This window comes from Anas platyrhynchos, chromosome 1 (assembly GCF_047663525.1).
Source record: "Anas platyrhynchos isolate ZD024472 breed Pekin duck chromosome 1, IASCAAS_PekinDuck_T2T, whole genome shotgun sequence".
In the NCBI taxonomy this organism is placed as follows: domain Eukaryota; kingdom Metazoa; phylum Chordata; class Aves; order Anseriformes; family Anatidae; genus Anas; species Anas platyrhynchos.
The window spans coordinates 144,733,117-144,760,555 of record NC_092587.1 but is presented as its reverse complement, the minus strand read 5'-3'; the positions used below and the strand labels follow the sequence as shown (position 1 = coordinate 144,760,555).

At 38.5% G+C, this 27,439-nt stretch overlaps 1 protein-coding gene across 5 annotated transcripts; it reads right to left on the bottom strand.

Annotated features, from left to right (window-relative positions):
• Positions 1-3,378: 3,378 nt before the first annotated feature.
• DCUN1D2 (defective in cullin neddylation 1 domain containing 2) lies at positions 3,379-27,388 on the bottom strand. Of its 5 annotated transcripts, XR_011806067.1 has the most exons (9): positions 27,242-27,388; positions 25,325-25,541; positions 22,359-22,527; positions 19,714-19,844; positions 15,276-15,400; positions 13,456-13,552; positions 12,152-12,228; positions 7,319-7,401; positions 4,897-4,953 (listed from the first exon to the last, which is right to left on the bottom strand). XR_011806067.1 is itself a non-coding variant. In XM_038173313.2 (7 exons), the coding sequence occupies exons 1-7, from the start codon at positions 27,242-27,244 to the stop codon at positions 3,824-3,826; spliced, it is 780 nt and encodes a 259-aa protein (XP_038029241.1). In that variant the 5' UTR covers positions 27,245-27,386; the 3' UTR covers positions 3,379-3,823. The 5 variants fall into 5 exon arrangements, 2 of the variants coding, with proteins under 2 accessions (XP_038029241.1, XP_071887825.1); XR_011806066.1 differs by having other exon boundaries at positions 12,152-13,552; XR_011806068.1 differs by lacking the exon at positions 12,152-12,228 and having other exon boundaries at positions 4,907-4,953.
• Positions 27,389-27,439: the final 51 nt, after the last annotated feature.

Here is a 27,439-nt window from a genome sequence, read left to right as displayed (position 1 = left end):
GAGGATACCTCCTCTACCTGCTGGGATGTGAATCAGGTCTTCAGAAAACAGACTGCCCTTCCTTAATTGCTTCCTAGTTGGGGGTGACTCATTTTTATGCCGCTTCGCACCACTGCCTTGAGAGAAAAACATTCCTTTAGTGCTGCAGCATGGACTTTGTCCTTCTTCACCCTCTTGACAGGACGGCTGCCATCACACAGCATCTGAAATATGGGATTTCGTGCGTGTGGGTGGAGAGGCAACTGCAGTCAGCCCCTCCTGCCCACAGTTCATAAGAAAAAAGCCCTGTTTAAGAGGTGCCATTCTCACCTCGTCACATAGATGTTTGCTTTGCCTTCCTTCAGCCTTTCAGGTGAGAATTAAGGACGGCTGAACACACACATCTGAAGATCTTCACTCAGACTGCTGAGCGTGCTGCTTCTCCTACAGAGCTCAGTGCCTAGGACCGAGCAAGGCTTCCCCTGCAGGTACACTTCTCATAGCCTGGGCAAATTACTGATGCAAACTGCAGCTGCTTAAAAACTTAAAGGTGGCACAGATGGACAAAACAGGCATTTCTTTCAGGTGTAACTGCTAAAAATCATGAGTTGCATCCTCTCCTTCATCTGGTTGATGGAATAATGCATGAATCCAGCAAATTAACTGAAAACAAACAAACAAAATCCCCCCCTCCCCAGCCTTTGCAAGGCTTCCAGAGCAGAAAGCTGATAAAACCACAGAGACATCTCACATGACTGACTTCCATCCTTTATGTTCCAAGTCCCTTTATTCTTTTTTTTCCATTGCCACAAAAATTCACACACGTACAGCTTACTCAGCAGCAAATCCCTCAGGTGCATTGCACGAGTGGATGCCTGCAGGTCTGCTCTTCTTGGCATGACACACACGATAAATCACATTTAAATTTAGAATTGGCAAGTACAAATCCTATGGCTCAGTTTCGAATGCTCCAGGAAGAAAACCCAAAAAACTTGGCAACAGCTTTAAAAAAAATACAGAGTTTATCTAGGAACTAACACGGTATGTAGTGAACAACTTCAAGATTTCTGTACCATTTATGATTATAAATTAATCAGCCTAGGTGTTACCACTAGAGGAGTTAAAAAGCAAAGTCAGAGTGCCCTGTAAAGGGGAACAGCAGACAGTGGCAAATACTGGAAATCGTAAGGAAAACATCATTTGAAAGCTGATCATTTGCATTTACTTTATGATCGCTCAAGCTTGAAGCTGTCACTCCGTATTTATGGGAATGTGAAATGCAGAGGTGGTTTCAAGGGAGTAGAAGACTGGGAAGAGCAAAAGAAAAAAAAAATCAACTACACTGGCTGATGGGGAGCAACTGCTACCTTGAGAGCATTTCGCCCAGTCTTCCTCTGTGGCAAGGTGTTTTCCACAAAGGACCTCAGGAATGAAGCTTGAGAGGCAAACAATTGTATGTGAGAACTAAATAAATATTCTAAGTACCTGCTTCCTTATATTAACAACCCAAAAAACCTCAAGCCACATACTTTTTTATGCTCCATTTATCTGGGAAGGTAAAAGCATCGTTAGGTTGATTTGAAGGAGTTCTCAGCACGTACAAATGTTTTGCAAGCTCCGGTGCTATGAGACTATTTGGTTACATCACACACCAATGGATTAAACTATTTCTGCTCAGTTATATTATAACTATATAATTTTAAGAGATAATTGTGTCAGTAGCAAGCATTCCACTGCTTTTGGCTGGACAGAGGCAGCTGATGCCATGGGGTGTCACACACTTCTTCTCCAAAGCCTACAGGACAAAAATGGCTTGGTTTGGGTAGAAGAAGATTGGGTAGATTTGATTATAAATCAAATCCATTAAAAGAGAACACTACTGCTTTTATATCTCAGATGACTTCTGTAGAATACTGCAGTTACATAAGAAATGGCCTCCTAAAAAGACAGTCAGAAAGTGGTGATTTGGGTCAGCTTTACACCCTTCCTTCCTATACAAAAGAAAGGAGCACCTGGAGACTGAGACACTGACATCTAGCGGCTGTCGTGCAAGGTCTAACATTTACACATACTGCTTGGGGTAAGGAGACTAACATTAAACCAGTAACTGGGCATCTCTAACTCGCTTGCTCTATTCCTATACATAGAAAATTTGCTAATTTGTTCAATTTTGTCCTAACCCTGCTTTCTAAACATCATACACACCTGAAATTTTCTCAAGTAGAAGAATGTGAACTTCATGTGCACCACGTATATTTGCTTTGTAAGCTGCGCTGACATAAATGAAACCTGAACGCTTGTATGAAAATCTAAACATTAGATTTTTAAGAGTAGTTTAAGTTTTTACACCCTCCAAACTATGAAATATAATAAGCCATCATGCAATAGTTAAGTTACCTGAGGTGAGCCAAATAGGTACGAGTTATATAACTCAATGCACTACCTTCTCAAAGGATTCTTGGATTTATGCAGCTCTGATTACAGCACATCTATTAGTCAGAGCTGTGTTTACTCTTTAGCCACTCTTTAACAAACTTTTATAAAGGCTAGGACAAACTCATTTCAATGATGTTGAGTTTAGAGGAGCCCTGTATGAAAGCATGCTGAATAGTTTCTGGTAAAAAGAAGTTGTGCTTAAGCACTGGAAGACACTGTTGGGGAAAAAGAAGACTGGCCTCTATACACTTTGTAACAGATCATCGGTGAGAGGGGAGAAAAAATCTGAATGAAGTTGGATTTGGTGAAAACTGATCAAATTCCACTGCTCTTGAGTGATATTGCATTAATTTACTCTTTTTTTCCTTAAGTATTACTGAATATACAAAATATCCAGATTCTAACATAATTAATGTGAAATTTCCTTTCCTCTGTTTTCAAAGTGGAAGCCAACTGTTGAAGTCTTTGGGCTTATTCATGTTTACTTTCTGTGAGGCTTGTCAGGAACTGCACTCATAAGTTGTTGCATCTTGTTTGCATTGAAGGTGTCTTCCAGGCTACAAATAAAAGTTATGTTCTACCAATCCACTGTTTAAAATAAATACATAACTGAAGACTAGGAGAATTGATCATCAAATATAAATTAATAGAAGTATCTTCAGTTGTTTAAGGTCTATTTTAAAATGGTTAATAAAAAAAGCTGGAGGTGCAACACAGCACAGAGCAGCAACCCCTTCCTCAGCAATGCTACTGCAACATGTCCGAGCTCTTCGAGAATTCAGTAGTGAGGAAGTTAATCTCATCGGGGAAAACAAAAGGAATGCTCAATCTCTATACTGAAGGCTTATTCTCTATATTGAAGGCTTAAAAATATAAATTCAAAATTCTGGCAACAAGTCAAAAAATTCTGCATGAGGACAGATCCATAGAGCTAGCTTTTATAAAAATACACCATACTACATGTTTTATTTAGGGATTTAATTTATATACCACAAATACTGCTTTTCATATAAGTACAATATAATACAGTTTTATTTAACTGCTGGTGTTCACTTTGGATCATGAACTCAATGGCATGCTGTGCTGTCAAACCTTTAATAAAATGGCCTCTAGTTAAACTTCTCCAAAGTATAAAATCATGCAAAATCTACATCCTATATGATACAACCAGTAAAATAGTTGAAGCCAATAGCCTACAAACAGCCTGGACTATCTTCTGGAGTTTGTTCATGAAATGTCCGCGGGTCAGCCATCATTTTCTTCAGGCAGAAAGGAGGAATTCCTGCTCTGTCTCCGGAATCTCATCATGACCACCGAAACCAGCAACAGTGTGCACAGTTATCAGCCAACAAATCTTTGTTACCTAATGCAGTTCAGACTGTGCATTTAGTCCACATTAAGTCTGGGGTTAGGAAGTTTTACGCTTTCCTCCTGTGACTACAGGTCGTGCATATTCCACAAAGTCATCTATAAGAACAGGCCACGCTCCTAAAGAGAAGTCAAGCAGTTCAGAAATTAATGTATCATTATTAGCAGTAAGTTGGTATAGGCTCTAAATAAAAAGGATCAGAAGGTCAATTTGACTTTCTGGACTAGATTAGCTTTAGAATCATCGATTCATTCATTAAGGTTGGAAAGCCCTCCAAGATCACCTGGTCCCACCATCCCCCTGCCACCAATGTCACCACCAAACCATGTCCCCAAGCACCAGGTCCAACCTCTCCTTGCACACCCCCAGGGACGGTGACTTCACCACCACCTCCCTGGGCAACCCGTCCCAGTGCCTGACTGCTCTTTCTGAGCAGAAATGTCTCCTCATTTCCTACCTGAAACATGCATGACACAATAAACACTAGAGAAAAACTCCTAAATAGTAAAAAACATTGCATCTCTTCTTGAGCAATAGTTCTTCATACAAACAAAATGCATTTAAAGCACAGTGCCATGTTACAAAGTTGATAAACAGTTGATAGAAAAACCATGGCATTTCTATTAGAGTCATTCATAACCCAGTAAATATTTCTGTACACAGCCATTCCAAACTGGGATTTGTAAGATTAGGGACAGTGTAAGTTTCTTTTAGGTTCATTAAAAAAAAAAAAAAAAAAGCTTATGTAGGCATTCTTGCAAGTGGAAAAGTATTTAGTCTTGCATTTAACAGCATTTTTGGTACAATAACAGTTTTACTGTGACTCTTGTAGCATGTCAGGTTGAAATAGTATGTGCTATATCACTGTGCGACAGTATCCTTAATTCCATCTACATGTTATGTCTAAATTCTTATCATTAGTTTTGGCAACAAGTGTTACCCTAAATTTGCAACTAAACCTCTACATGTAAGAAATTGAAACAAAAGGTTTCAGCATGTCCTGATGTGCGTTTATAGTAGCATTTCAGTTCTGCTGCACCAACTTTTGAAGATAATTCAAGTACTGCTTTACCTTCTTCATCGTAGTTGGACATATCATCTGCAATCATATTTCCAAAGTCTAACAGAAGATTCCACGTGTCTTTTGGAATTGATCTTTTATGATGTTCCTGCAAAGGAAGAAAAATGGTACTGTTTAGTACAAACTATTTTCAAATTCCATGGTAGTATGGCAGAACTTTATTTTGACATGTACAGAAGATATTGATGTTTTACACTATTTATTTTTAAAAGTTGAGCTCTTCCAAAGAAAACTATAAAATTATTACTAAAGGATGCAAAAAAAAATAAAATAGAAGTTTCTGATATTTGTTTTGTCCTATTTTTGCTTTTAGGTATGTGTACCTAACTTGCTAGTGAAAAGAGTAAAACAAATGTACTTTACACTTTTATGTGATGGATCTTGGTGTCCAACTGTTTTAACTTGAGCCCTTTTTACCATAACCTTTTTTACCCACCCTTACGCAGTTTGTTTCAACCTGCTGGTTATATTTGCACCCATTTTCTTCTTCTCACTCCCAGTCTACTTTCTGGATCCAACATCTCAGCCTTTCAAACAACTCTCTTCTTCACCATTGTGTAACATCTGCATTTGCTCCACTTGTTTTCTCCAGTCTCCTTTTCCCCACTTCCTCCTATTTTCCCATACGACCTCCTAGTCTGATTTCAGGTATGCTCCTTTCACCTCATTCACATGGAACAGTTTCCAGCCCAGCCAGTTTGAACAACACCCCAAAAATGTGTGCTCCTCTGACACCTTGGGAATCCAACTGCTTAGCCCGAAGGAGAACACTCAGCTTTTGCTGGATCTTTCTCCCAGCTTAGCAAGCAGAAACAGTTCATAAAGGATGGTCAATAAAGCACTGCAGCTGCTGTAAAGGAAATCAGCAGAAATATATGTGGGGAAACAACTTGAAACAGTTTTGAGCTGTAGGATTAGGTCAGACCACCTAGAACTCACCTCATCCATTGATACTGCTATAGTACTTGAAGACAACAGGGGTGACTAATCAGGAATTCAACGTCAGCCCTAATGCCTAGACCTGGTTTGCAGCAAGTTGTAATTGCATGTAAAGAATTAGTGTTTTGTTTGTTTTGTTCTGTTTGTGTGTGTGTATGTGTGTGGTTGTTGTTGTTTTTTTTGTTGTTGTTGTTTTTTTAAAGCATTAACACTCTGAAATATTGAGAAGAACAAGCTGCTTTTCTAAAAACCTGGGACTTGATCAAAATGAGGCTGACATCCATCACAACAGCAAACACGCACCCTTACTCAAGTCGAACATTACACTTTTTGCAGCCAAGACACAACAAGCAAACAAATCTTTTGGAAAAGGTTCCTTAAAAAGAAAAACAAAAACATGCCCTAAGGAGTCCTAGCTTGCTGTTTTCTTAAGCTGATTTTTTTTTTTTTTAAATCTAAACATTTTTTTTTTTATCGTTTACATTCAGGTTAAATACTTATAGCAAAATAAGACACTATATTCCATCTTCTAGAGTACTGCTTGAAGCAGAGATCTGTAGAACAGTTTGTTGTAACAACCTTGATCACATAGCCTAGTGGGATGTTGTATTTTGATACTTTAAGTGTATTAAGGCAGTTAAAATGTGAAATGTTTTCACAAATTCTCTTTATGAAACTCTTACATATAGACAGTGAATAAAATAAACATAATGTCCAAATTTTTTAGAAAAAAGTAAGATATTCTAAAAAGCATACACTTAAAAATATAGAAATAAATATAGGAAAGACTTGCTTCTAAACTACAGATAAAAAGTAAAACTGAAAACTAAAGATAAATTATACACGATATAATATTATACAAAGGTTTTCTGATAGCATATAGAAATATCAGTGTAGAAACATGGATGAATCAATCGGCTCTTAAATAAGAATATTTTGTGATTCCTAAAGTTTAATTTATGCATCTTTACTCCACTGCCCGCAGAACTGCACTGGTAACACAAAACTACCAAGATAAGTTCACAACTATTATCTAAAAAATGAGTCAGAATAATTACTTGGACAAAAACTTTCACTAAGAAGTCATCTCTCAGGTTAAGTCAGTCATAACACAACTTACTTTGTAAAAAGACCCAATTTATGCATTAGTACCACATAAGGTATGGTAAAGTATATGGCTGGCAACAATCACAGCTGTCTTGAGAATAAAGACAACATAGGTTCAATCTACAATTATGGCTTCATTTCATGCAGCAGCTTTCTTAAGGTGGGAGAACACAGGACTGTGCAAGCAGAATGCACTACTGCTTTGCTACATATGTTTGCTTCCTCCTCAATTAGAAAATCATACAAAGATGATTTAATCTGGCTTGATTTAAGACTACCTTATATCAGTCTTCAAAAAAGAAGTTAAAAGGAAATATTCATAGGTCCTGTCTTTCTATTGTAAGCACAGCATCATAGAAGTCAGACTACCGTGGACTAAGGTGGGAAGGAATAAAGTCCGTACTTACCAACAAGAATTTATTCCAAAGATCTAGGAATTTAAATCTTCCTGACAAGACTAAATTCCAATACGCAATTGCCATTTCTAGATCTGCAAGAGACAAAGCAAAACATTTAATATTACAGCATATTATATGCATTAAAACTGTTAAGATTAAACAATTAATGCTTCATCCAGTATATTAAGATACAAATTTATTACATTCTTTTGAAATTCTTACAATCATTACCAAGAACTGCTCTCTATAGTAACCCAAAAGGCAGAAGAAAAGCAGTAATGGTAAAAATTGCACCTTGAACATTACAGTCAAAGATTAAAGTCTCTGTCACCACCCAGCAGTGCATTATTAAAGTTACTCAATCTAGAAATAAAACAATAGTTATCAATAACCCTGCCACAAACTTAGAGAACACACCCATAAAAAGAAGGCAAATATTGATAGAAACCCGGACATTCAAGTCTGCAGGTGCCAGCCACTGTTTATTTACCACATTTTAGACACACCTAACTTGGAAGGGAATTTAAGGACAAGAGGGAATTTGGGATTTGTCTGGGTATAATAATTCTACAGCACCCCTTACAGCAATATAAACTTCTGATAAGTGATTGTAGAAGAAGAAAAACCCCTACACAAAACTGAAAACATAAGACCAAGTAAGCAGATCTTATTCCACACCACAATGAGTGGTCTAGGAGCAAAGCTCAGCTCATGCATGCCAAGAGGAGGATGCAGCACTGCCACAGATTCAAGCAGAACAGTAACAGCAGTATTAGATACAGCATTAGGGTAGAAATAAAACTTTTCTTGAAGGCCTGTTTCATCTCAGCAATCCGCAATAGCTAACCACTTCTGTCCCTGGTCCCACCCGTAATACCACTAAATATAATGGTGTGTGCACACTGCTGTGCACCAGCAAAATAAAGGCACATCCTTTCTTAAACCACAACATTCAGTGTTTGCTTTCAGTGTAGGTTAAGCACAAACCAAACATGCAACTTAACAGAAAGGATCACCACAGCAGCCGAGGAGGAAGGCTGACCTACCTACAAGAGAGGGGTGTGGTGCTTGGAACTGCACATATCCTATTACAAACCAAAAGCCACTGCACCACCTGAAATCAAGTTTCTCAACACAGCCAGTTCCCTAGAGCCTGTATGATGGGGGGCTGGGGCCCAAAGTTAAGCACAGCAGTTAAGATGATGCAGACAATTGCTGTACATATAATACCAAAGTCCTACCAAAGTCAGATGTCTTGGCCAACGAGCTCACTTTCAACAGAAAACGCTGTTTAATAGCTTTTCCTTGCTGCTTCGGTATGCAAATTAATTATTCATATCTGTTATCCCAAATGAAAAGCAAAAGAAGCAGGAAGGGAGAAACTCCCATAATCTTACGGGTTTCTGAATTTCACCGTGAAGCGACTGGCTTTGATCCCATTCACTCAGGCTTCATTATGAAGCCTCAACTTTTCCAAGCTGATCTTGTGAGCATTGGCAAGCGTTAAGCAAAATGCACTTTGATGAAAAACAGTTTTACAGCACAAGAGTTTTTATACTTCAGATGAAATATTCCTTGGAAAAATGGGAGAAGGTACAGGCAAGGAAGCTAAGATGGTTAGAGATACTGCAGAAGTGCTAAAAAGGAAAGAAGATGCCACACTTCCTTGGTTTATTTGGGTATTTGCAGCATTATGTTTAGCATTATTTTAAAGTAAACCTGATTGCAGCAGCATTATATTCAACACAATGTAAATAAAAATATTATTTTAATTAATCTGTCACTTGCAGAATATATTACACGTGTGTGCCAACTGACTCTCCTACACAGAGACGCAGGAGTTGGTTGTTGTGACTTACAGGCTTTGAAAAAAGTGTATTTGCCCTACTCCTCCTTTGTTGTTCAGCGTAATTAACTGAAAGCCACACCATTAAAAGTGAAGGAAGCCTTGATCCTAGATAAAATTAGCTTGGTGAAGATAAGAAAAATAAATTAAGAAAAAAAAAAAAAAGTAAATCTTTATCTGGTTCATAGCAATCACACAAATCCATGAACCGATCCAAAGAGATACTGGAAGAAGTAGACGAGATGGGACTATGACTCTTGGTAATGGTGCTAGTTCACGTGATCGTACCAGTATTTGGGGAATCTGGGCTTTTAGGCGTGCCATGCTGTCAAGGGATATGGCTACACACAGTTTTGTTTGAAGACATTTCTCTATCTAGGTTGAAAACCTGAGTCCTGGAGGACAGAAAACTGGATTCTTCTGCTGTCAAGGGAGGGTTTAGTCTCACAGAGTTGCAGTTCCTCATTAGGCTGCTGATAGTAGCATCAATCAACTGTGATGCTGTGGAGTGCAGCTGCTATGATGAGCACAGCATTAAAAGATTAAAACAAAACCATCAAAAGAAAGGAAAGGGAAAAAAAGCCATCACAGAATCACAGGAGGTTGGCAGATGCCCCTGGAGGCCACCCAGTCCAGCCCCTGCTCCAGCAGGGCCACCCAGAGCCACTTGCCCAGGCCCACGTCTGGGTGGCTTTCAAATACCTCCAGGGAGAGAGGGAGGCTGCCCAACACCTCTGGCCTCATGCCCTGAGTTCTGCAGCCCTGCAGAAAGATGCTTTGGCAAGGCACAGATTTCTTATGCGCTCTATTTCAATGCTGCACAGTTATGAAAGCATCAATTACAAATAAAATAAAATGATAATTACAAAAAGTATGCTGCTTTGTACAAAAACCATGCTTCCTACGTTATACAGGAATGAAGAAAATTTTAGAAGTGGAAAGGTAAAGACAGATGCACAAACCTCTGGAAACTAATGTCTAAACATGGACCAGCTTGTGTACACGTTGTATGTCTTGCAGACCTTTAGTACAGTCTGAGGAGTTTGCATACACTGAAACAAAGCTTCATTATTGAGATGTTTGGCTTTCTGGATACCTAGTCTAGGTACACAATATAGCATCTCTACAGCTTTCTGCAGTGAAACCCTGAGGACTAACTGAATCACCTACAGGTGGTATCAATTATTTAAAGTTATCTAAGCTGAAATTATTAAAAATATCAAAACAAAGTAAAACTAGAACTCAAGAAGGAGGAAATGGATAGCTAAGTAATATTTTAATTATTTCAAACGTTTTGCTGTAATAATGGTTATTACAGTAAACATGCTTTAGTACATTTTAGTGTTAGCTTTAATTCGAAATGTTAGGAACTCCTTTTATTTATACTGTTTTTACACTATTTAAAAGATTTACATTTATTTTCACAGTCAGAAATTAATGATCTTGTGACCAGCATGATCTATTTTGAAACAACAAAACACATCCTAAATTTGTTAGAAAAATGAAAGCCTCAGCCTTTTCTACCCTCATTGAACAGAAAGCTTAAAAAGTGGAAATAAATTAGCACAATTAATGCAGAAGAAATGGGCTACCAGCTAAATAGCTTGTACCTACCTTCAAGGTTAGATTGAATGCTTATTTTTTTAGTAAAAATTTTAGAAATTAAAGACAAATTAAATGAAGTTCCTTACTCCTTCGCTATGATTTTGGACACGGGGAATGAAGTCACTGCATACAAGTAATCAAGGAAGTGAGAAAATGGATAAATCAACAGACAGCAAGGGACTGACTGGAGAGGAGGATTTACGAGGAACATGAAATTAAGTTCATTTAGACCTGCTGCGCCAGAACAGCTCTCTGGGACTGCAGCACTCACTTGTCATCCTCTGCCAAGCAGAGCTTTCCAGCTCTCTCAGATTGCCCTACCAACAGAGCTGTTTATGCAGTCATGTTTGATGCTGTCAGAATACTAAACCTAATTCATCTAAATTACTGACATAACTGCAGAGAAAAAAGCAGAGAGCATTACATTGGCCTCCCAAGTACATATTAAGACCTTTAAGTTATTTATAAAAATACTTCAGTATTAGTCACTGTTGTCCTTAAAATCCGTTATTAGCATGCTGACTAGGTTCTGCACAGTATGATAGAGTGTAGCATGTTTTAGAGCTTGGAAATAAATCATTTGTCTTGATTTTCCCTCGAGATTAACTGATTGTACCAGTATTGCCTTCTTCTTCCTCTGCTGATGTTTAACCTTCTTATCAACATTGTAAAGCTTTGCTACATTACACGAGTCCTGTGGAAGACGTTGAGCAGCTTGTTAAAAGCCTCAGTGCTCACTTACTCAAGGAATACTCTCTCAAACTACAAGGGTAGGATTTTTTACACCAAGAAGTATCAGGCAGTGCTTCCCAGTCCACCTACAGCCACAAACCACAAAATTAGCAAAGAATGTAACATAAAGCTTTTAGGAGGGAAGAGTTACTTCTATTAAATCAGTTAATTAGGAATTAAAAAAAAAAAACAAAAAACGCCTCTGAGGCTTTCTCTCTTCAGTGCAGTAACCAAACCTTCCTTTACAGATCTGAAAACAAGAGTAGCCCACAAATTCTATTGTGCCCAAACCAGCATAAAAATTTGATCTGGACAGGTGCAAGACAAATCTATTTTATCATTCAATTGACTTATAATAGTATAAGTAACCTTTGTAAGAGATGGAACTTCAGATGTTTTCTTTAAAATTATGTAAGTTCCCCTACAGAATCACTGGGTTGATCTCTTCCATCTTGTTCACTCACTGTGGTCACAAGCAAAAATCATACCTCTGTAAAGCGAAAACAAACTGCATCATACAAATAATTTCTTTCTTTCTATACAATTCCTGGACATGGTGCAGAAACTGGTGTAAATTTGGGAACAGTGGAAACTGGTGTGAATCTAAGGAATCGGACTATCACACTACCCTCGCCAAAAAACATCAAATGAATACTTGCAAGATTCAGTGAGTTACTTGACTCCTTGTATCCTCGTCTCTGAATGATTTTAAGAGTCTTCTTAGGCCTCCAAATTACTAAGGATATGGACACAAAAATTAGTTTCTTTCCTAATGAGAATATGTATTTTTTTCTACATACAAATAAAATCTACAAAGCAAACCAGCAAGAAAATAGCATCAGGACTCAACCTGGGAACCCTTCATCAAACTGTTAAGTGTTTAGAGCAAAATAGCCCTCATCTACAATTAGTAGCTCCCCCCCAGAAGGAATAGACAAGGCGAAAAATAGAGAAGGGGTATGAAGTGAACGCTGGACGTGGCTGAACTCAGGATCCAACTGAGTTGTCTCCATTCATCCCTGCAAAGCCATAAGCAAGGAGCTTCCCAGCGCTCCACGTTAGCAGACACAACTCACAGCATCAGAATTACATCTCTGTGGTGGACAGGGAAGCGTGGTGAATCACAGGATGCAGATTTCAGAAGAGCTCTGCAGGAATCAGTCAGGCTCTGACTGCTTATTAACCACCTCACTGATAGCAGGCTGATTCCATGCAGAACCTTTCATGCTCGTTATCTCAAGCATCAACTGCACAAAAGCAAATAAACTGCTCCTGACTGTGAGCTTGCCTTAGAAGAAAGTAAACATCAGTTTGAGCACAGGATAATAAGCCTGATTAAAGATTTTAAGATTGTCTACATCTCTCCAGATCTCCCCACGTACAGTTTAAATAAGCTATGACAGATGACTTAAAGTGGACTGGGTAAGTAAGAGCCAAACATGAGTAAAAGAGTTAACATGAGTAAGAGTTAACAAGGCATTACTACAACTGGCAGTTATGCCACACTTCTGCTGCTGTTACTGGCCTCTTTTCCTCAGAGCACCCTGTCCTATACTGAACTTCTCTTAAATTGGTGGCATTTTCTGAATGAAAAAAATGAATAAAACTAAAACAAGGACCAATAACACTTGGACAGACCAAGGCTATTCAAACTCCTGAAATACAGTATTCACAGACCTCTTCCAAAGTAAACATGAAATTCATTTAATTCCCTCAATTTCTTCATCTACTCACTCCTCTAAGTACCCTACAAATGGATCATTCTTCATTGAAAGCGGAGGAAATCCTGGTAACTAGTAAGAAAAAAAGTTATATCCTTGCCTATTGTCTAAGTATTTTTTCAAAGAATCTCAAGCTTCAGATACTGCTACGATGAAAGCTAAAGATGATGTTGCTTCAATTAAAAAGAGCATGTTATACTCATCTGCTCACAGAAGATGCAACCTCCTGGAAGTCCACATACCGGCTGCAAAGATAGTCATTCTTCTGGTCTTGAGGTAACATTTGATTCAAGTCTGAATGCCCTCCTCATGTATCATGTCTTGCTTGATCCCAGGAAACTGGCAGAGAGAAGGAAGCACAACCTTTTGAGCCAGTAAGTAGGCGAAGGGACCACAAAGGAGCGACGAAGGACCCAATCTGCTTTTTGTCTCCATGTTGAAAAGAAGCCGAAGACCGTGAAGGAACGCATTAAGTTCCTCCACTGTGCTGAAACAAACTGTAGTAAGAGTCCTGAGCATGAGGAATCGCTGGAACACATCTTGTTGGGGCTCAAAGGGAGATCCATTAAGAGACTCACAATAAGTAACAGGTTTAAAAAACAAAACCAAAAAGAAAGATAGGGCTAAGGCCTTGTTTTGACCTTGAGCAGTGTCCTTAGCAATCGCAACTGCTCTATACACAACACAACAGAAGATCTGCAATACTGTTCTTTACTACAGTTATCACGCAAGAGCTAGGATGTAAAACATCACTCAGACTGCAGTAGAAAAAGTTAATCTTTGGGAGTAGAAGGTGAGATAAACCTCTCCAAAACTTAACAGTTATTATAACATATATACTAGCAAGACCACGAGGAAGCAGATACACAGGCAAAACTAGTTATTCATAATAATCCTTTGCCTAAGTTTCCTGGCAAATTGGACCTTAATAAACTGCACCTTTTATATTATCTCAAAGATTCAAACAAGGCACTCAGATGCAGTTTAATATATCCAAATACTGTGTCTGCCAGGTCCAATATTCAGCCATTGCTGCATGAAACCTTGTTATCTTTCTTCCTGAGTTGCCTACCACTTAGAGGGCAGTAGCCTTAACAGTCATAAACATTCATCTTCCTCTTAGCCAACAACCAAATCGATTCAGGTGTATCAGACATGACAGCTGGGTCCTAAGTGACATTAATCAGAGCATGTTTTTCTGTTTAAAGGAAATCATGGTAGACCTCATGCAATATGCTTTTGTTTCCTGCATTTCACTGCTTATATAAGCTATCACCTAGGGGTACTAGTACCACTTTTTACTTCTTTAAAGAGTATATTCCTTCCTGAAGCAAACTACTTGACAGTATTAATAAAAATAAATGGAATATTCAAGTTAGATGAGACTATGGAGCCTACAGATAGAAAGAAAAATTCCCTAGTATCACCAGGTTAACTGTGGAAAAGAGACTCCTATAAAAGGCAGTCCTGTTTCTAGGAATTAATATCGATGTACTGAACTCTTTGCCTAGTTTGAGGCCTCACAGAATCGATGCAACTGAATTTACCGGAGAGGATTCTTCACATCTAATTATGTACAGGCAGAATTTCTTGCACTGGTTCTGAGTGGAACTACAGGAAGAAATTGAAGAAGCAGTGGAAGAAAGGCTGTTCTAAAAATAAATAAAACAAAAAACGGCAACAAAAGAGCCAGAATCACTTTCCTGCAGTGAAATCCGCTGTACCACGAAGATGACCGTGGCAGGAATCACCAAAAATTCTTTTTTCATCACCAAAAAAACTTCCTAAGAAGAGCTTCTGGGCCCTTACACTCCTACCCTTACAAATGTCAGCTGATGTAACGAGAGGTACTATACCTTTTGCTGATATCTCCTAAAAGAGGAATGTTTGGGACGTGGATTTTTTTTCCCTCCAAGATATGCTGCAGGTAAAAAGCTTCACTGACTACTGGCTGCAATCCCCAAAAGAACTAGAAATTCAGTCTGAAAGCGCTGATGGTTAAAGTGAAGCTAGATGCGATCAAATTTAGAGCATGCTGAAGCGCCCTCAAACTGCTACCTACCAGATCTGAGATTCCAAGGAGTTTCTGGGAGACCACACTCAAATTGAATTTCAGTAGTTCTCTGCCAGACTGGGAGAACGTGACTTGTCCATAGGAGTCAGGCCTGTACCTAACGCTGTCCAACACTTCAGTAACCCAGATGAGAAAACAAATGAAACCCTCGTTAAATCTGCAACTTATACAAAGCCTGGGAAAAGTGTAGCACGGTAGAAGACAGGATTAGAATTCAAAGTTATCTGTACAAACTGAAAAAACTCTTGAAAGTAAACGGGGAAGATTTCACTAAGGAGAAATGCAAAGTAATACAGCTAGTAGGACTAATCAGCTGCAGAAACGGAAGACTGGAATCAACTGGGTGCATTGCAGTTCTGCAGAAACCCAGTAACATAATAGATCACAAACTGCTGACATTATCAGTGTTAAAATACAAGCAAACTTAATATTGAGATGTAAAACAAGGAGCAAAGTACCTAAGGCAAATGAAAAGTCCAACTTATTTGGGTACTACAAGACAGGAGAAAGTTAGATCAATTAGACTGCAATGGAAAATACACATGATCAGAGGCTTGGAAGATATAATGTCTTGAAGTAGTTGGTTTTACTCAACCTAGAGACCAAGGGAAGAAACATTTACCTGCCAAATATGTAAGAAGCTGTTCCTAACTGTGAGAAAACATTTTTCTACATATTTACTCTGGATGTGTAAGTATTGAACTTCAGATCTCACAAACATAGATTTAATCTGTCCACTAGAAAACAATATAAAATAGTAACTATAAGTGTGAGCAAGCATTGACACAGATGTACAAGACCTGTTGTCAGAAAATTAAGAACTTATTAAGCAAAGGCAGCAGCTTCCAAACTTTTTCAGCTAGAGGACTACAGCTAACAGATCTAAAATCTTGCAGATAACTACCGAAACCAAAAAGACAAGATGGTATACATTGCTAGCATACCACTGAACACTTGGGTAGAAGAACATCTGCGAGGAACCGTTTTGGTAGCACTTGATCCCATCTGGCACAAAGGAATGCACTAAACAATCCTTTACCTTTTAAACTGAAAGGCTGCCTGGCATATTGAAAAGGAACCCATGATTCACTGTACTTCCTGATGTTCTTCAGTGGAGATGGTGAAAAAATAAAGTAATAACTGCTGCTTCTGTTTTAAGAAAAATAATAAGCAAAGTTGTTTTTTTTTTTTTTTTTTTTTTTTTTTTTTTTACATATAGAAATTCGTCTGGCAAGCTCGTCTCATTTTTTGTTTCTGTTAAAAAATGTGGTAGCACTTAGCCTGGAGGGTCCTACCATTTTAATTACATCATCTTTTATATAAGTTGTGTTATTAACAATCTGCTACAAATATGGATTTTGTGATTGTCAATGACACAACATCAAACCTGGTTAGTTTTCAACTATGAGTATTCATAGGTCATGTGTATTCCTGAGAATCAAGTAATATTCTTTTAGCAGACAGATCACTGCTCTAAGCAAGAAGTGCTACCAGACTTGGTGATTTAAATTCCCAGTACAGCTAAAGAAAAAAAAGCAATGGATATTTCAGGCCTCCAAAAAAAAAAAAAATCATATTAAAATATTTTTTTAACTGACAGGCAAGAGATAATTCCTTTTGTCATTTTCATTTCATTATTCACTTTTATCTCTACTTTCTATAAGCTTACTGACCTCTCAGTCTTCAAGTCATAATTCAAATGTGAATGTCTGTGGGCAAACAGCACTGCTGCAGAATGACATGAGAAAAAAAATTAAGTCAAGCAGCTAGGACAGTTGCTTGGGAGCATCCTGTGTTTACACAGCACTGCGTGTCATCTAATGTGCATGTAGGGAGGAAGAAGAGATCTACACTGTAAAAGGACCTAGGCTGAGGTTTATACCAGCTCATTTAGTAACAAATCAAGTTGTGCATTCTGTCTGCACTGAATCCATAAAAGCATCATGAGCCAAGGCTCCAAAGTCAGTAAGAAAGAAACACACTTTGTACATGAGTGAGATGTGTTCCTGCATCTCCTTGACAGCAGTCACTGGGACACAAATACCACCCAACTCCATGCAGTTGTGGAGAGAGAGAGGGAAGATGAACAGATAGAAGAAAATAGAGAGTATATAGAGAAGATGATGTAAAATAAAAAAGGACCTTATCCTGTATTAGGGGTAGCTGAAGAGAGAGAGTTCTTAGCCCATAGAAATGCTCTTGTAAGGTAACTGTCTGAACTTTTGCTTACTTTTTTTTTTTTTTTTTTGGTTTTGTTTTTCCCCCAAAGAACAGGAATAACCTTTAGAATAATCAGAGCAGAAAACAGTATGTAGTAAACACCAAACAGCATTTTTTTTTCCTTCTCTCTCCCCGCTCCACTGAACACAATGGCATTCCTTGAAAAGAGTCCAGCTCCAAACCTATGCAGCTTTAATTTTTCTTTGGCTAAGCTATCACTGACCTCAAGAACTGAAGAAAATACAGTATCAGTCAATATGCCTGCTCAGCACCTTTTTCTACTCAACCTAGAGCGGCCCAAGTTCACACCAGAGAGAAGCATGTATCTCTGCTGAAATAAGTAGCACCTGATCGGATTTAATTAGTATCTAGAATAACCTTAAGAAACCCCAAAGAAGTCTGACCAAAAATGTCCTCAAAATACTGTGAACTAAGCACTACTTGAAATTAAGGAACAGTAAGTATTGGCAGAATTATTAAAATTCCTCAAACCTGAAATCAGCAACAGTTCCAATCAACTCTTTCTACAGCGTATTTTACACTTGGCTTTCTTTCTCTTCTGCTTAGTTCTGCTACCACTTCAACTTCTAGTGCAAGAAGGCACTTCGGCGTTTTATTGCTGAAAAGTACCATTCTTACAAAACAGGGAAGACAGACATAAATGGAAGGGCTTCCATACCAAATAAACAGAAGTAATGGAACACAACTAAGTTTCCTTTTTCCTCCTCATGTCAAATAAACAGTACATTCAGTTCCATAACCTGGGTTGGGCTGCCTTCCCTCCCTCCCCCCTCTTTGTACAGGCTTAGGTGAAAAGCTTTTGCGTCCTATTTCCCCAGTACACGAGTTTCAAGTTGGAGGGGGGCCAATTAAAACAGGAAGCCATTTGTAATATTTCTTTAGGTGTCCCATAAATTCCAACCTCAGCTGTAACCAACCTACTTTTTTTTTTTTTTTACGCTGCAGGCTGATAGAGCTGGGGTTTTTAATGCAAAAGCAAGAAAATGAGCAACTAGGTGATGAACTTGAACTCTAACCACCTCCACAGAACCTCTACTGGACTATTTCATTTGTGTCTAGAAAGGTGGCATGTGATGCAAGGAAGACATATGTAATAAAAGAAGAAATTGCTGCAAAAGATAAAGAAAATAGGACACTGACTAAAAGCTGTCCACAGCTGAAAAAAAAAAAGACAGCAAAAAATTCAAGAGATTATTACTGCAAGTAAAGAATGAGGTACAGACACCACTGCTCGAGAAGGTCTAAATATTCTGCTTCTCCTTCCCACTTCTTTGAACAATTTTTGAGAAAGAGTTTTTGTTAACATGCTTGCCAAGCAATGTAGACACACAAAGTGGCTAGGCTTAAAACAAAAAACAAAGAAACCAAAAATAATCCCCACACTTTTTAACCGTTGCACAAGCGTACAGGGATGATGACATGATGCTGTTCTACACACAGAACAGGGTCTTTTGGAAGTGGACATATATTTGAAGTTTTATCTTACAATTTTCCCCATCTATTCACAAACTTTTCATTTGAATATAAAAATTGGATTTTTGAATAGAGAATAAAAGATTGGAATTTAAATTACATGTCCTTTTCACTCCAACAATACAAGCCACGGACTGGAACAATCTCAAACTTTAGAGAACAACGTAATACTTCATACATCATATGCCTATTTCTGCTCACTAGCTTTGAACCAAATCCGTATTACTTATTTTAGAAACTTTACATAAAAGCTGTGGGCTAAAGCTAACAATTCTTGAAAGGACAATATCTTTTGCCTGGTGTTTTCTCCCTCTTTTCAAGCTGATATGGAGATTTTGTTTCAGCTTTATTCTGAGCAAAACAAACACGAGGAGCTCATTAGCAAAGTCTTTTTTTAAAAAACAAAAAACCACTTTTTTTTTTTAAACATTTTTTAAACAAAAAATTACATCGGGGTCTAAGAACTGCAGGAGCTTCCTTTGACAAGAAGAGAGAGAACGTCAAAGCTAGCAGAAAACCCTTTTAAATTATCTGTACCAAGGGGACATTAAAGAAGAGATTAATTGAGAAAAGAAGGGTAAGAGGAAAAGTCAGGAAAAAATAATCAATAACGAATTTATTATACAATTGCCAATGAGACAATTATATTATTGGAAGAATTTGGAATCGAGTTCACTGTCTGTAGATATTTTCTCATTTTTTTTCTACTTACCTAGACCTTTTTGTCCAGGGTTTTTAGCAAAGTTGAAAGTAAATTGATAAAAATCTTTGAACTTTGTTGGATCCTTCAGTTCTTGTTCCAGTCGCGGCAATAGAGCTTTTAGTTTTTCTGTGGTGTCACACCTGTTGACAGAGAGATTACAATATTTATATATAATTAAAGGATTTTTTCAGTTTCAGAGTAAAACAAAAGAGTAGTTAAGATAAAAACAGTGTCTCAACGTAGAATTTAAAAAAATATGACAATCTTTTACTAAACATTTTTAGGTAGAACAATACATATAGGCCTTCAGAAGGACACAACATGATCACAGAATTTCTAGGTTGAAGGAGACCTCAAGATCATCGAGTCCGACCTCTGACCTAACACTAATAAGTCCTCCCTTCCCTTTCATAGCTGTTGTAACATAAGCTTAATGTTTTAATCTAATTACACTTTATTTGTTCCCTGTTCTACATAAATTAAGAACTGCGTGCTATTTTTACAGCTAATCTTGATAGAGGACTTTCCAACAAAATGAACTATTTGCAAACATCTGCTTGCCACCACTGTATACCTACAGATAAAACCTGGGGAAAAAAAAAAGAGCCTTTGACAATACTTTGAAGGCTGACAAGGTGTTTAACAGCTTGGCACAGGTACACTAAGATGGGATCAGGTTACTGAGACTCTAACAGAAACACATCCCTTGACACAACTGAAGTATTTCCTGTGAAAGTGTATGACCCGACAAGATGCAATTTTAGAAGAAAAAGGGTTTTCCCCACATCAAGGAATCAAATGCATATTCAAGATCTACAGGATATTACCAATGCTCTGAACTGCACCTTGATACTCAAAGAGACGGAAACTGATTTCAGAAAATCTTGCAGATAAAATTTCTCAGTACCTAAACGATTGCATTTATTTTAAAACTTCAATAACAATTTTATTAAAGAATGGATGGGTATAGAAAAATCTATACAATGCAGATGTTGTTCTAAATATCTTGCATGTTACAGATTTAAAAAAAAACAACCCTCCCTTGTCTCTAACAGTACCTGGTAGAGGAAAGATGAGGAATTTTGCCAAGTTTTCAACTGAGAGCTTCAGTTTCCTGGGGACATGATCTACCTAACAATAGGAACACTTAACATGCCTTCCTTCTGCTTCCCATTCACACCCTGACAGTGCTATGTGGACTAAGCCTCAAGGAATGTCTTTTCATTCAAATCTTAACCTGTGTTCAATGCTAACAAACCACAGATGCTGCACATCCTGTATGTAACAAAAAGCATTCCAAATTATCAATAAGCAGCATACCAGTGCCAAGCAGGTATGACCAGATTATGCTTCCAAGAACTCTAAAATGGACAGAGAGGTAAAATTCACAGACCTCTGTGAAACATATCATACAGGACATAAGATCAACATAACAATGAAGTTACAAAATAACATCCAAGCCAGAAACCATAGGAGGATTAGCAAAATCTTTTTATTTTTAAATCAGTTAAATCAAATAATGCTGGCAGCCTTCAATGTAACAGCATAACTGCTTGACTTCTCCATGGCTAGAAAGTCGTAACTATTCTGAATCTATCCAAAACCCAGACTGAAAGGGACAAAATAAAGCAGTGGAGTTCAGATGATGTTAAAAGATCTTTCATCATTTTCTGAAAATCCTTACCTGAAAAGGAAAGCTTAGACACAAGTCAATAACAACAGACTGCTAGGACCCCTGCTTCAAGAAACAGCTACTACATTTGCTCGCAGTTGCTCTACTGTAGAAAGGTATTAATGAAGTGTCATTCTAAACCAAATTAAGTTATTTAACAACTAAAAGTATGCACAATAAACTGTACTTTCTCACTTACCTAATGTAATCTGTTAAAAAATATATATACACATATGTATTTTATATAAGGGTCAAAATGATACATATAATTAATACAACATTTCTTCTAAAGAGTTATACATAAAATATTAATTTATGGTAATAAATGCTTGATTTTATTGCTAAACAGGAGGGTTAGGTTTTAGCCTCTGTCTACTCTCCAGACCAGTTCAATAATTCAGGAAGGAAAAAAAAATCTTTTATTAGTTATGTCACAGTCAGAGCAAATAACTTTTTTCTACCACTGGTACTCTCATTTTTATTTCAGTTCCTTAGAGATATTCTCTACAAATGAAGTATCTAGCATAGAAGGCAATAAAAGAAAACTATATTTTGTAAAACTGGTAAAAAGAAAGAGTTCCATTTGGTGGTGAGAAGATAAAGAATGGAAAGTTCTTCTCTGCTGTGCTATTTCTTCTCAATGCTGAGATTTTTCTTTTTATTTGAAGCTTCTCCAGTGATGTTCATCTGTTAACAGCATGGCATCCAACAAAACCGTAACACGATCATACATGTATTTATGTAAGTTACATAAAAAGATCAGCATATCTTGCTGTACTGTTTAGAATTATTTTGCTTCTACCATTAATATTTTGCAGTAAAGCACCAGTTTACAGAAAACTGGCACTACCGGCCTTTAGAACCTGTTAAGCTTGGCACCATCACTACCAGCTTTTCAAAGCTTCACACTTGATTTAATCAAAATATTTTACACAGAAACTGAGAGCATTACATTTTGAACCATGAAGAAACTGATACTCACCCCAGCTCTGTCATGCCATCTACAAATTCTTTTTTACTAAATTCACACTGAGTAGCTGCCCTGAACTTCCATGCTACAACCAGAACACTGATACTGGCAGGGTCCAGGCTTAAATCATCACAGAACTGCTGAATCCCATCAATGCCGATTTTATTTTCATCTTGCGGGTCTGCAATTCAAAACACAAAGAGGAGAATTATAATTATTCATAAAATCATTTACCAATAGTCATCAGCACAGCTCTGATATGCTGCATATCACAGGTCTTTGGTTTTACATAAGCTTCACTTGAAATCTCGTTATTCAGTAGGTAGATCAAGTATTCTGCAAACTTCCTTACGAATTGGATCACAACTTTTTCCTAAATGTACAAGCTAGGTTTAACAAAGCAGTTTTGTCTTCTTTCCCACAATGCTCCACGCAAGATCCAAATTTACAGGAAGAAATGCCTGACTGAATCTACAATGCAGCAAGGCTGATAAATACATCCACCTGCACAATGTATTTACTGGTTAGCACATGGCTAACTTAAAAAAAAAACAAAACAAAACAAAAAACAACTAAACAAAAACTTCCCAGAGATTTTTTCCTGCTAGTGGCAGATGAGAATACACTACAAGTGTACACTGAAATATTTTTGGTTTTTCATTGCAAGCCAGGAAAATCACCACAGCATTGCTCAAATGATGCCTCAGCACACTAGTGGCTTATGATAAACAATACAACTTAGAAAATGTTATGTTTCACTAGTACTAAGTACCTTCTTTAAGATCAGCACCACACTACCTGAATGTTAGGGTTGGTAACAATGCTGTAACTGTAACAGAGTTCTCTCTTAAAAAAAAAAAAAAAAAAAAAAAAACCACTAAAAATTACACCTTTCATTCTCAAGACTTGAGGTATCCCTCGAGTAAGCTTAAAAAATTAATCCCTTAAGCTGGTAAGATTTTCAACTACACTACTTTAAGTCCTTATTCTATGACTGATCAAAAAGCCAGTTTAAGAAACCTTTTTTTGTTTTGTTGACATAAGATCTCTTTCACTTTTCCAGACACAGCTACAGTAGCAAACATACTAAAAAGGGAAAGTTAATTTAGCAAAGGTTTACACCCATTACACAAAGAATTATTATGGACTTTTGAGCAGGAATAACAAGTAACAATTCTACTGTGTGCCAGATCTAGTTCTGTGACAAAATGCTTTTTTTATATAACTTGGGAATAACTGAAGATATGAAGGCAAAAAGTGTGTGTGTGTTCTGAAAAATCACTGGAAACATTTTGATGCATTTCAACAAGGACATCCTTATCATGCTGCATGTCATCCAAGTGATTGGGAACAAAAATGAATTTGTTGCTTTGATAAAGCTGCTAGATAAACAGATAAGACAACTACCACCAAGGGGGCACAGCAAATGAAAGACCTCTCATCTCAGATTTCAGAATATAATGCCATGTACGTAGTAATTCTATAAACCCTAGTGAAAACAGAGATCCCATCTTGTTGAGAGGCCGTGTGAAGTTTAAGCTACATCTAAGCACCTTTCCCTCGGTGCCTAATCAAGTCTGCTGTCTCTTAAACCTTGTGAAAGTTTTGTTAAGTTTACAAGCTTACTGTGATTTGCAGGAGAACACAAAAGGTGTGCTGCTAACCAAAACACAGACATAACTGGATAGACTTCTCTTTGACAAAAATAAATGCTAGTTTCCATTGCTATAATATTATGAATAAGAAATAAATTTGTGATTTTTTAAGATTTAGATATTCTTGGCAGCATTTGTGAATTGGTATATATATTTTCAAGCAAAGGACTGAGAGAAAGAGATACAGACACATACTAAAAACAAAGAGTGGTTCATTAATCCAACTTTTTCCACCTTCTCAGAGGAAATGCTACAGTTTTGCTGATTCTTTGTCTCTCCCACAACTCATTGCCACCTTTTAACAAAATACTGAAGATATTGAAGAGTGTCTATATTTAAAAGAGAATGTGTGGTTTAAAGAGTAGAAAAAAAGAAGTGGAAATACTATTGTAAGAGTAAGATGTAGTATATGTGAAGCAGGCTACATACTACAAGTAGAAAAGTATGTGAAATCATAGCTGATTAATTTTGAGGAGTCCATTTTTTTAAAACACAAGGTTTATGGATCTCAGCAGTGACTGGTAATGATGCTTCCAGTGCACTCTGCATGAACATGTAAAGAACACATGTGTTCCCATCAGATGGCCACATTTCAGAAGTCCCTGTTACCTTGATCGCTCACATTTTTACATACATTCTTACATGACTTTTTTTTTCCCTATTCCTTTTATTTTTCCTATCTTTTTAACAATGCTCCAAAATCAAAGGAAAAAGAAACAACTCTGCCTTTAACCTGCTTCCCTATGGTTTTCCCTCCACGCCTCTCTGAACACAGGCATCATTTTTGCTGTCATAGGCAAGCAGGAAGAATAAATTAAGGATGGAGTTTCAAGACTACTTTTTGAGTTTTCTCATTTTACTCTTTAGTCAGGCTTCTAGCCATAATGTTACCCGACACGCTTTTGATTTCGATGTATAGAAATACTACCATCTTGGAACTAAATTAACTCCCCCAAATATTTGTACAGGACTCATGTGTATTATTTTGCCACCCAAAGTGCATCACAGATATATTTAATAGCAGCCACCAGCAATAAATCCAGTTCCATAATAAGCTCTACTCTCATTTCTACAATACGTAGCTGAGACTTTCTTCATGACAGGTTTAGTTTTCTGTTGTGAATTTATTTGAAACTCTACAGGAATACCTAAGAAAGCTGTGTATCGGAATACTGAGAACATTTAAAACCTCTCTCGTTCTTACCTCCCTGCTACGTACAGAGTAAGAAGCACAAGTTAGCAGAGGGAAGAGTAGCAATACCACCCCAAAGGAAATTTAAAAAAACAAATGAAACCCAACACAAAAAAAAAAAGAAGCCTTACCTTTGTATCGATTATACAATTGTTCTAATTTCTTCCTGTCTACTGAATTTTTCATGGATTCTTTGTAGTACAAGTCTGGGTTCTGGAAGTAGTTGTCTGTTGCCACTTCTAGTTTCCACTCATTCTGCATTAAGCAGTATATAGCAGTCCTTTCCCCAGCCTGGGTAAATGCCATAAACTGCCGGACCTTGTCCTTCTGTGACGATTTAAGCTTATGCTTTGGGATGCAAAAGAAGCAGGAAAGCCAATGAAGCTAATCCAGAAGTTTGTTTCAGCATTCTACTACTAACGCCTATAGTTAAAAGGGTTTAGTTTTCTTGTTGATGGTAACCTTCACTTCAGAATTATGGGAAGACAAAGCCTCGTTCTTCTGCAGTTAAAAAGACAGCATTTTATTCTGAAAGTCGAAACGACAGCATCTACACGTACATTTTTAGCAAAAAATATTCTGTCAGTAATAGACTTACGCCTTCTATGCAAGCGTCTTTTCTGTAACATCAGCTTTTCTGTAACATCAGCAAACACAAATTTCATCATATAACTATAGGGCTATCTTCTGAAAACATAAACATATAAACAAGGAATCACACAGGCCTGATGTACAGATTCTCAGGTCCTGTACAAGCCCTCTGTGAATGGAGAAAGTGAGAAATGTGCTTAAAGGTTTTCCTGATTTGCTAGCGCTAATTCAAAGTTTAATCATTTTAAGTGATCAACTGAAAGTCAGAAGCATTTCTCACATCTTTTTGTTAGCAACTAGTAACTTTTGCCATCAGAAGATGCAAGACCGAAAGAAAATAAAGCACACACACCCCAGAGGTTTGCTGAATGCTGCAGCGAGTCCACAAAGTTCCCGTAAACATGATCTAAAACTTTAATTTACTCTGAAAAAAAGCTATTTACACTATTAGCACATTAATCAAAATAGTGGCCTGTTGCAGCAGCACGGAGGAGCCACGGAGGGGTCCCTCTTAATGAGGGCTAATTGCAGTAGCCGCCTCTCTGCAACACCCCCAAGTTTATGGGATAAAAAAAGAGGTTGGAGATGGGATTTTTTTTTGGGGGGGAGCAAACCTGCTGTTAACATCGGTCAGCGTGATTCTGTGGTAAAAAGGAGGTTGCCTACATCCAACTCTTTTTTTTATCGTGTTTTGGCACCACCTGATTCGGCTAAGCCACGCTTGGCGTAGCTGTCGGACCAGGATGTCTTATCTGAGAAATTTGTCTGAAGCTGCTTAGGGCTGCCTGGAGGACGAGGCTGGATGGGGGTGTCCTAAGCAGGAGCGGGACGGGGAGCACTGCAGGTTTGGGCTCACAGCCCCATCCTAGGGCTGCCTCCTTATCTCTGGGGCACACGCGGATCCTACAGATGAACTCAGGACACGCAACGCGTGGCACAGGCAAGATACAAACGGCATTTTTTTCCCCAATTTTATATAATCAGGCACCCATAAAGCTTATTTTTTGCGTAACACCCCAGAAACCACCACCAGAAGGGTCTTTTGGGACAAAACCCCCTCACTTCTGACAAAACCTCGGACACCAGACCCCAACTCCTCGTTATCCAAACCCCTGAGCCGGGGGGTCGGGGGTGTGTGGGGGGGGGACCCCAAAAACGCCACAACCCCAGACGTGAGGGGACAGACAGCGGGACGGACAGAGGGACACGGAGGGGGGGGGGCGCTGCGTGTCCTCCCGCAGCCCAAAAAAGGGCAAGGTACGCGGCTGCCGCCTGCCTGCCCGCCTCGGGTCACCTTCCCGCTGCCTGGCACCGGGGGTGGGGACACAGCGGGGGTGAGGGGAGACACTGAGGGTTGGGGGGTCCCCGCTCGCCCCCCCCCAACCGTCCTCAACCGTCCCCAACCGTCCCCGCACCCCCCCCTCAGCCTCTGCCTCAGCCGCAGCCCCGCCGCCTACCATGGCACCAGCGGCGCTTCGCCCAACTTCACCGCCCGCCGCCGCCTCCCGCGCAGGCGCTGAGGAGCAGCAGCGCCGCCTCCTCCTTCCTCCTCCTCCTCCTCCTCCTCTTCTTCCTCCTCCTCCTCTTCCTCGCTTAGGCCGCGGCCGAGCGGCGGACTACATCTCCCAGCGTGCCCCGCGCCGCACCGCACCGCC